At 44.0% G+C, this 11,272-nt stretch overlaps 1 protein-coding gene across 2 annotated transcripts in view; it reads right to left on the bottom strand.

The window, feature by feature from the left end:
- sh2d3ca (SH2 domain containing 3Ca) overlaps positions 1-10,865 on the bottom strand; it is a 44,453-nt gene extending 33,588 nt beyond the window's left edge. The window contains exons 1-4 of one of the 2 annotated variants that reach the window (XM_034547281.1): positions 10,744-10,865; positions 9,332-9,622; positions 8,784-9,237; positions 5,753-5,792 (exon numbers count right to left, since the gene is read on the bottom strand). In XM_034547281.1, coding sequence (XP_034403172.1) covers positions 5,753-5,792; positions 8,784-9,237; positions 9,332-9,622; positions 10,744-10,762 — 804 coding nt within the window. In that variant the 5' untranslated portion in view covers positions 10,763-10,865. The remainder of the gene's footprint in view (positions 1-5,752; positions 5,793-8,783; positions 9,238-9,331; positions 9,623-10,743) is intronic. The other variant, XM_034547282.1, reaches the window with a different exon arrangement.
- Positions 10,866-11,272: the final 407 nt, after the last annotated feature.

Raw genomic sequence — 11,272 nt, 5'->3', positions numbered from 1 at the left:
TACCTTGCCAAAACAATCAAAACATAGAGCATGTTACATCTGGCTGCTGCGCCACACACACGCAGCCCAAAACGCATGTGGTGGACAAAACCCACATGGAACAATATGATGAATGCAGAGTGTAAAGCATTGATGCTCCGCTTTGAGTTTAGCATTGAAATTGGCAATGTTAGCAGACTAATTCCCACTCAGACATGTCGTAATAAAAATGTATTGCTCTGTAGGATCCATTAGCTAAAAGCCACTCCACAAAATGTGATTTTCATAAAACATATACTTTTTATATCACACCTCCTAATCCTTTTGATCAAGTGTTCTGATTTGCGCCGGTGAAAGCAATCCTGCTGAAATGAGCATGTCCTCAAATACATTCTGAATGCTCCGGCTTGTGTTTCCACATGTCAGTCTGCATCCTCACATGAATGCGAGTCAAAACAGATATCAAATGGCTGCTTTGGGAGCTGTGACATTAAAGCAAAGTAACAGATTCACAGAGTCAGTGTTCTCTGAAAAGACTGGGTACATTAACAGGGCAGATATTCTGGCGCGTCAATCACTAGCTTTTCACTTTTATCCAGCAACTTCACATAAATATGTCTCGAAATTGTGACAACGACACTTATCCAGACTAGTCAAGACAAACATAACAGACGTAAGTGAACATAAGAAAGCACAGGCCACCAATATTTGAAAAACTGCCTACGACATATCATCAAGCTCGAGCCCTCAATGCTCCATTTCCTTTACGATGTTTTAAATCTAATAGACTCAACGCTCCGAAGACAGGCTGAAAGAAAAATGATGGTAACTTCTCCCCCATTTCGTGCCTTTGGGAAGACTAAAGAGAGTCTCATTCTTACTTTACTGTCTTGTTCACTTCATTACGCTGAATCGTCCTGTTCTTTTCTCTGTCTTTGCTTCATCCTCACTTTGTTTCCACTATGACTTCCCTGTAAATCCTTTTTATCTATCTTCCTTTAATTCTCTGCATTCACACCTGTCAGAAAACATCTGTTCAGGTACTCCTTGCACCATATTCTTCTCTTTGTTTTTCTCTTTCACTCTTACTATTATCCATTCATTGAACCTCTCCTCTTTTCAGCATTCCCTCAACTCCCTCTCTCTATGCTCTATCGAATCCAACCTTTCCCCAACCCTTCTTATCACCGAGCGCCTCCCCTCTTCTCTCCCTCCTCCTTATCCCGACCTCTCATCACTAGCCGAACCTCCTCCCTCAAGCTTCCACGACTCTCTGATCCCTGTCTTTCCTTCCCTTCTTTTCCCTGTCCTTCCCTTCTCCTTCATGGTCATCCCTCCACCTTCCTCCCCCTCCTACCGCACATCTATCTCTACATCTCCTCCCCTGCTTGAAGGCGGTCTTCAGTTAAATATTAATTAGTGAGCCCCATCCCGCAGGCTGATAGGGAGCACAATGGAGAATCCCTGCATGTGCCTGCAAGCGTCCCACTAATGAAAGGAGTGTGAGTGAGTGTGTGTGTGTGTGTGTGTGTGTGTGTGGGAGGGGGGAGAGACACACAGAGAGATTGAAAAAAAGAGAACATAGACAGCGAGAGAGAGAGTGTGTGTGTGTGTGTGTGTGTGTGTGTGTGTGTGTGTGTGTGTGTGTGTCTAAGAGTAAAATGTGTGTAGATGCATGTGTGTGAGAGATGAAGAGAGACACACCGAGGGCAGATCAAGATTACAAGTGCACACACATCTTTATGTGTGTCTATGTGTTTGCACACTTGCGTCTCTAAAACAAAGGCCGGGCTCCGTTGGGGTTTAGCGGGGTACACCTAATGATCTGTGTGTGTCTGATTGTCATCAACGTGGACCCCATTCCCCGGCTGGTTAATCCGTATCGAACCACCAGATGTGTGTTTCAAAGGCCGTTTGAAACATCATCCCGCGATAATGATGCAGCGAGAGAAAGAGGCCTGGTGGAAAACGCTGGGAATTTGTAGAAAAAAATATGAATTTAGGTGTGAAATAGCGCAATTAAAAATCTTCTGTCTTGCTTTAATCGCATTAAAATGACTTAGCCTTACGCAAATGTGTTGCTGTAGCAACTAGACACATCTTGAGCGTGAATAAAGCAGTGACACTGTTTTAGAGAGAGCAATGTGACATTATTCTTCTGTCGCGTACTGCTTCGTGGCATGGGCGTGCTGACCTTGAATGGGGTGGACAAAATAACAGAAACACTTGAGAATAACATGGCCTTGCAGTAAATATCACATCTTTTGTTCTACGACTTGGAGAAATATCCAATACGATGTCATTCACTTATTGTTTCTAATTGAGTGCTTGTGCCTCTTTGCTAATGCAGTTGTATTTCTTTTTTGCATGTGAATGAAATATATTTGAGACTTTTCTCTTGACTACATCACATCATCTTTTCAAGTTTTATGACTGAAATAGCAGCGAGTTCAGGCAGCGACCACTTTTAAATCATAACGACATATTAGACAAATTTGCCATTTGAAGTGAAAACCAATTAGCAAAATGTGGCTGATAGTCAGCATTTTTAGCCACACTCGAGGGATGGCGTTGGCTGGTCACTTTGGTCCAGACTGAATCGCTCAACAACCTGAATCCTCTCGGGCCATCAGCGAACAAAGTCTTCCCCTATCTAGTGAAATTAACTCACCATTTACTACAGCAAATCGATTGCCACAATATTTGTTACAGACATTTTTGGTTCCCAGAGGATGAATCCTACCAACTCTGATGATCCACTGACTTAACACGCTTATTAGCAAACATTAGCATGCTTACACAATCATATCAGATGAAAAACATGATAAACATGACCTGCTAGGATTTTCATTATTGGTTTTAATTTCTGGTTAGCTGCAAACACTGAAAAATATGTGTAAAAAATGGAAAACTGTCATGTCACAAAATGAATGCGGGGTATTGTGTATTTTTTTGCATTTTTAGGTGTTTCAGTTTTTTTGTCAAAGTCAAATGTTACAGATGACTAGTTCCATAATGGCACCATGGGCTTTTCTCTTTGGTGACCTGAATAAACAGATAATAAACAGATAATGAACAGCATACAATGTAGATGTAAACACGTTGTATGTACTGTACGTGTGTGCAGAAACGTGTCTGTCCTGGCTCTTTGTCCATCTGTGTGCACGCTGAAGGAATGGTAACTGGAGACTTTCCAGGGTTGGTTACCGAGGGCCAACCCTGACAGTTTACACCCCCTCTCATTTACAGAGGCGCCACATTAATTCTTCTACTGTAATAGTCACACGCACACATGCGCACCCACAGGGCACGTGCCTTAATTTAAAGGCTGCACAGACACAGACAGATTTAGAAAATTCAAACCATTCGCATAATCAAACATGCAGTAGCAGATACGCAGCTGAGTCCCTTCACACTCAGCACCGGTGTGACTCGTGTGCCAGACTTATGTTAATAAAGCACATATGAATCCAAAACCCATCCCACCTCCCCCTTTCCTGCCCCCCCCCCCACCCCACCTCCACCCCTCAGAGTAGCACCAAACCACTAAATAGGATGGTAGACAAAGCAGGGCTGGGCTGCAGGCAAAAACAAATGCTCCCAATCATAAAGCCACACACATACACACTATCCAAAAGCAAGCTCACACTTAAACTGAGACTGGACCATTTTTATTAGTTACTTAATGACACGGTGTCTTCAGGCCTGTTTTATCGCCGACCTCAGCCATTTTAAAACTGCTTTTTTTTAATCTTTCACTAAAAATCATAAAAACACAAACAGTAGATATTGCTTGACCATCAAGATGAAAAATTAATGATGATAGATATTTTATGATAGAGCCGAAAAGAGGAATAACTTGTCCTGAATGCTTCAGGGCTTTTCTTATTTCTGATTGCTTATTTTCTTTGAGCATACTCACATCAGATCAGTTTGTCTCCGTCTCACCGTATCTTGGTTTCATTTTTATACATACGGGGTACTGCGCATGTGTGTGTGTGTGTGCGAGTGTGTGTGTGTGTGTGTGTGTGTGTGTGTGTGTGTGTGTGTGTGTGTGTGTGTGTGTGTGTGTGTGTGTGTGTGCGTGTGCGTGTGCGCGCGTGTGTGTGTGTGTGTGATAAACCGGAGGAGAGTCACTGAATGGTCTTTACCGTTAAAACAGGGAACACTGAGGCTAACTCCTGATTAAAACATCAGTTGTCATAAATGTTTCAGGGGAAATGGATGGAGATGGAGCGAATTCTGGCAGCTTTCAGGCAGTGTGCGAGGTGGTGGGTGGTGGGCTGGGTGGTGGGCAGGGTGGTGGTAGTCTAGGCTGTTGTGGTGTTTGAGAGCCATACAAGGATAGGAAACAAATTTGTCTGGCAAAACATGTGTGAGGATTCTAAAAAGGTTGGGGGGTTTAAAGCAGAACATGTTGATGCTGCTTTACTTCTGAAATATGAATGATGTGCTTCATCCAATATCACAATCATGAACCATTATAAAAATGTATGTTAAAAGCAGTCACATGTCATGCTTATTTAAAACTAAAGAAAGTCCAGTATTTACTTTGTGTCAGCATGAAAGCAGTGCTAATGGTAAGTATTAGTTACAAGGTGACCTATATTATAAGTAGACCCATAGTGTTGTACAGTGGAGGTGGGTCACCTCGCCTGAAATAAAGGCCACTTCACTGACATCATAAAAAATGAATGCACCTTTAAAACATTTAAGAGCAGAGGCAGTATTTGGTCAGACCTTCATTTTCTAAGTAAATAGATGAATACAACAATAAACACCTTTATGCAATATATAAAGGTTTTCTGGTGGCAATAAAGTAAATCAGTTATGTCCATAAACATAGCAGTAAAACAACTACTTCTAATTTAAAAGAGCTGTTCCGAGGTAAAAGAAATAACCGATTGGGTCTTGAAGAACATTTGATATTCTGTATGTATGTGTTGTGATCAGAGGAAGTTGGATATACTTGTTTTACAAAAGGAATAGAGCTCAGGTTCATAGGAGACGGCTTTTACCACCTCCCTGGGATAGATAATCAATACCAAAAAAAAGATTCAGCTCAACACTTTACTTCCCCTCTCACTTTTTCATCCTTCCTTCCTTCCTTCCTTCCTTCTTTGAGCTTCACTTTATTGATTCTCACCTCCCACTTTTGTTCTCAGTTTGAAGTCCAATATCTGTTTTAATGTGTGTGCTGTGGTACACAGGATGCATGGATCCCTATCACCCATCTCCAGGGTCATGAAACAGCTTCCCATGCTCTCTGGTCCACAAGGAGTTCACATCTCCAGCGTACTGCGCCACCTACTGGCCACAGCTCAGACTGCTTGCTAGCTGCGCAGCGCTGACATGAACACTGCCTAGCTCCAAATTCAATTAGCTAAATGGCAGACTGAATCAGACTAAATGCAGAGTGAGCCTGCTGAAATGAGCATAACTGTTGAAGACTAAGGGCCAATAATCAGCCACAATTACATCTGAGAGCTCACATTAAAAAAAGCTAATTCAATACCGTGGGAGAGGGGAGGAAACTCAAACTGAATTGCTGTTGGAGGCTGAACAACGACTACTTATATCTCCTGGCATCTCAGGCATTACATGTGTCTGCATGTGTGTCACTGATAGAGAACAGACCTTGTTTCATGGAGCAAGAAAGATTTATGTGGGAAGATATTACATTACAGACACACACACGCACACATCTGGACAATGATACCATGACCGAAGAGGACAAGACAAGGGCAATGACACCTTGACAGAGCAGACTTACCTGCACATATTCCACCTGGCTCTCCGATGGCTCCATGCGGCTGAAGAAAGAGAAGGGAGAGGAATAAATGGAAATATTAGCCAACGTGGTAGCCGAAAAGAAAACGTATGACACATTGTGTGACACACACACGTGTCCACGCACGTCTGTGTTTGATCGGTTCTTGTAACAGGTGCAGTGCTTGTTACCACAGACAAAAGAAAACATCCCTGTATTCCCGTGACCCACTTCGACAGCGGCTTCACCAGTGAGGGAAATGTTGTTGCAGGCCAGCTCCATAGAAAATGGGGAGATAACAAACCCCACTGAGCATCTAAGGTTGCGGAATATGGAGCCGGCCTCTCAAATCTTTCAGGCGCAATAACTCACACTTTTACACTCGTGCTGCATCCGGATCATGTGTCAGAACCCCGCTGCTCTGCAGTCTAGGGAACCATGCTGTGGGTGCTTTGTGATACGCAGCGAGCGCGAGCTAAAGGGGTAATTACACCCCCAGACAAGTTTTAAGATCAATCACTCAGCGCAGCTCCAAACTGCCTGATGGGTCTCACAGGGCCCAGAGCGAAGCCGTGTTACACATGACCACAGAGAGGCCAGATCAAAGGGTCCCATCATGGCAGCGGGCTTGGGAATGTTAATAGGTCCCATGACAGAGGAGCTCTACATTCCCTTCATAAGCTGTGCTGTGCCAAAACTTTTAAATAAATAGCTGTACAAATGTTAAATATTTGCCTCCGTCATTTGCACTGATAATAACATCGGCATTCATCCATTGAAGAATGTGAGCTGTAAATAAAAGAAAACAAACAACCCCAAACCTCGATAACACAGAGGCCATCGAGCGCTACAGTAGAGCTGTGGTCGGGTCACGCAGACCAGCTGTGCTTCCAACACTCACAGACACTCATACTTTGAAATGATTGAAAATGATTTAAACTATTCATGCAACTCATATTTGGATTAATAATACACATTTCAGATGCAAAACCTACTTCTCCACATACTCTTTTGCAAACTCACTTGCAGTTGTTTGATTACTGCAGTAAGGCAATCTTTATTGTGTTTATAAATAATGTGTCAAACAAACAAAAACAAGCCCAGCAATCATATCGCCCGTTTTAGTAAACTAACACTGTTCAAACACTTTCATACTTGATTTACCTGAACTTATCACACATAATGTGTGCTAGATATTATTTACTCTAGAAACTTGAAGCTGATATTATTCCTGGCTTTTATTTACTTTACTTTTTTAAAACTCTATTGCAATCCTAGTGCTACACATCTGTCTCTCTGTGCAGGCAGCAGCCTCATCAGACTCGAGGATGTAAGAACAGAGGTTTACCTCTTGTGATTCTGTGCTCTATAATTCAAATGTACTTGAAATTACATCAATATTTTCATTATCAACAAAGGTTATTTTCTTGATTAATCAACAACCAGCAAAAAGCATATTCACATTTCTCACATTTGCGATGTTGAAACCGGTGAATGTTTGACTTTTGTGCTTGAAAACAGAATGGCATGATGAATCTGCTGATGATGGAGTTTGTGTTCATCGATTAATCCTTCACTTCTAAAATTGGGGCCCGACAAAGGAGCTCACATGCAAAAAAAACACACAACTCACAATGATGCCAGACTGACCAGACTATCCCAGAGTACACCATGACAGCCAAATATGACCAGTAACGGAACCCACCAACACTGTCTGCGCATAACGTGAACCAGTTCTCCAGAAGAACCGGCCAGTTCAGGCCCGGAGGAGCTGCAGGAGAGCGGCGTGGGCTGCAGGGAGAGGCGGGGGGACTTGTGATTGGGGGCTCTGGTGGGCCCTCACTCCGCCACACAGACGCATTTCCCACGGTCCCCGGGCCTGAACTAATGGGCTGATGCTGCACGCTCGCACGTGCACGCCCACGCATGCCAGCACAACTGCACGCACGCACGGGGGTAAATCCCACTGTAGCGCGATACACTCGTGCACTCTGCTATCGTGCATGTAAGATTGGGAAAGAAGAGGAATGCGGTGCTCTGCTGAGAGGAACACGTTCTCTCATCTCAACGCTGATATAGATAAAGTCTAGAGAGTGTGTTGACAACTTCAACATCACGAACACGCACTCAGAAAGCGTGTCCGCGTGGCTGTCTCCTGCAACAAATCAATGCAAACAAAAAGAAAACATCAGTGCGCCAGCTTTCCAGCAGCATCGGATCAATACGAGGAATCAATATCACCTGCTGCCTTTCAAAGGGGAAGTAATGAATCCTGTTATCGTCTCACCTCACACACCCACTGTCAGAGGCAAGTCCTGTCCAGAGCAAAGTCAACACGCACTGTGAACTGTCCAACTTCCCCGGCGGCCTAGTCCACGCGCCTGCAGAGGTGAAACCCGGTGTGCGCCCCCTGGCGGACGCACAGAGCGCGGCTCCCCTTCTCTGAACGGCTCCTTCACTCTTACAACAACGTGACTGGCTGTTCAGTGCTGGAACATAACCAGGTAACCATATACTGTGTGGTCATTTTAATTAGCTCATTACATGTGGCCTATAGATGCTTGAGTTAATATGCCAAAATAACAATGTTAAAATACTCTGTTACAAGTAAAAGCCCTGAAGTGGAAGGGCAGTTAGCAATATCTACGCCGTTAAAGTAAAAAGTACAGTTTCTAAAGAGCAAATGTACCCCGATATGATCAAGCTTTATTAGTTTGACCTCTTAGGGCCTCAAACAGTTATACAACCATGTGAGTAAAGAGGTCATTAAACAGGACAAGGGGGCTGCAACGGCATGCAGCTGTTTGTAAGGGGTCACCAACCAGATTTCTGAACTCTTTCTCAGTTTCCCATATTGGAATAAATCACATAGCTTACAAAGGGTGCATAGCCAGATAACCGCCGACTATGCATACCAAACAAATCTGGGTCAAAATGTTACATGACCTTGAATGTGACCTTCAATGACTTTATTGTCCAAGAAGAAACACAGGAAGTTCAATGAGCTGTTGACATAAGAAAGAAAGATAATCACCAGTAAATGCTGTCAGAATGTGGGTTTCCTTCTGTCAGCTCTCGGCTCTCTGCCTCCACCTTTGGGTCCGATGCAGGCCCGGACTCTAACTCATCATTTTCACGTGTCCAGGACTCATCCTCCTCCCGGCTGGGTGGAGGCGATGAAGTCTCCTCAGGGTTCAAGTTCTGCTCGTCACAAGTCTCTGGCTGGAGTGCAACACTTGAGCCACCAGATGACGGCATGGCAGAGAGGGTGCTCGTGACATCAGTTTCACGTGTAGGTTCAGGCTGGGTCTCGGGATCAGTGAAGGAGTCTTTGCCGAGCCCAGTGTCAGCTTTAGCTCCAGCTTCATCTCCAGAATCTTTGGATGTGGGCCTTCGGGGCGCACGGTCTTGGTCCCCTGCAGGTCGCTGGCTTTGACTTCTGCCGATGCTGCTCTTGTCTTTACTGTTCTTATTGCTGCTGGGGCCTCCTGGAGAAATCAGAAATAGACGTCTAAGTATTGTCACAGGGATTGTTGTCCTGTTTCTCAAAGGGGTGAAGAGGTCATCCCTTTGCTGCCTTACCTTTACTACTCTTGTCTCTCCTCCTCCTCAGTAGCCGGGGCAGCGTACCCAGGTGTGTGTAGCTCTCACTGGAGCGGACGTAGCTGGCAGTGCGAGGACGCATGGCACCCATGTCGTCCACCGTCGTCTCCACAACTGGATCCAGGAGTGACGGCGTAGCGGCAGCGCCACAGTCGGTGCCGTCTCCAGGTACACATCCTGCCCCACACTTGGCCTGAGAGGAGTTGGACTCTGATTTCTCACTGGAACGGCGAAAAGAGAGGTTGGTGAGGCTACCAAACCACTTGGAACCTTGAGAGGGGAACAGTTAGAAAAGAAGAACTGCTCATTATGTGGTCACAAGTCGATGGCGTTGGTCCATGTGTTTGCCAACCCAGTTCACCCTATGCAACCTCTCTATTAGATGTATTTTCAAGCAGGAGACGTCGATACGTTAAAGAAGCAGAGTTGATTAAAGCTGCACAATATCTTTTTTAAATGCTCATGCATCAAATTACCAAGCATAATGTGATGTGATCTTTTTACAGGGCTGACTCAACGGAGAATCATCACCCGACTGTGTAGTTCCCCTCATCACTACAGAGCTTGTACTGTCTCTGAGCTGATTGTTTTGGTTTTCTGATTTCATTTTCAGCAAAAACCTGGCCAAACTTCAAATAAGGTTAGCAACAGCTGTGCAACATATTGGAGCATATTGTGACATAAAAACATGATGTGTTTCTCAGCAGTTGGAGTTGGGCAATAATTAAATGTCTTTCAAGTGGCTCATGATTAATTCCATGATGTAATCATGTATTGAGATATGGCGATACACAATTCTGTCATGTAAATCTATAATAACAAGCACATACTAATTCAACTTTCTCAGAAAACTTGATTATTTGCAGCTTCAATAAAAAGAAAAAAAGTCTCTGCTCAGTTGTTTCAGCAAAATTCCCCTTTGCAGAGGTAATGTTTTGATTGTGTTGCTGTACAAATGAGCAGTCAACCATTTACAGCCATAACGTAGGATGTGTGTGTGTGTGTGTGTGTGTGTGTGTGTGTGTGTGTGTGTGTGTGTGTGTGTGTGTGAATATGGTCCTGCTGGGTTGTCCCTGTGTGTCAACATCAGCAGTCATGCACATGTTTTGTTATTTATATAAAGGCCTGTTTTTACAAAGCTGTAAATAATTAAAACCGGTCCAACGTCTCTTCATTTTTGTACACGTCATCCTCACAAAATCATTTCAGCTGCAAGTTGATTTTAGCATGTCATCATTATCACCAAAATGTTACAAACCTAACCTAACTGACTAGTTTACTACATGTGTAAGCACATGAGTCCAGTGCAGCTCTACACACACACACGCACGTGTGCACACACACACACACACATACACACACACGCGCGCGCACGCTTGCACGGTACTCACTCAGTTTCCGCATGCTCATGTTGTGACTGTGGTTATAAGATCAGCTGCAGGTGGGGGACAGATGCACCGTCTGAGAGGAGCTGCAGAGAAAAGAGATAACTTGTGGTTCCTCTCTGCACACTGTTTGTATGTGAGACAGAGACACAACCTGAGAGATGAGAGGCAGCGACGGGGGCAGGGCAAACTGGGACACTTCCTGTGTGAAGCTGAAACAACCAATAGCAAGAGGAAATGAAACGATGAGATGAGATGAACGCTTGAAAGAGCAAGATAAGAACATAAATATATGAAACGAGTGAATGTGCCCTCCGACCGGAGTGAAAAAGTGGTGATGGAAACTCGAAGGGGTGTTTAAAACAGAAGTGATGATTGGTCACTTTTATCCCATTGAAAGTAAAATCTGGTTATAATTTCATCCAGAGGTAAAACATAACTATCGCCTTCGATACCACTGATTATCTTCTTGAATCTTTCTTCTTCTCAGTGCAGTTTATATACGTTTAGTTAATGTCTGATAGGGTTGATAGTC

Source organism: Cyclopterus lumpus, chromosome 12, assembly GCF_009769545.1.
Source record: "Cyclopterus lumpus isolate fCycLum1 chromosome 12, fCycLum1.pri, whole genome shotgun sequence".
Taxonomy (NCBI): domain Eukaryota; kingdom Metazoa; phylum Chordata; class Actinopteri; order Perciformes; family Cyclopteridae; genus Cyclopterus; species Cyclopterus lumpus.
This window is presented reverse-complemented; position numbering and strand designations above follow the sequence as displayed.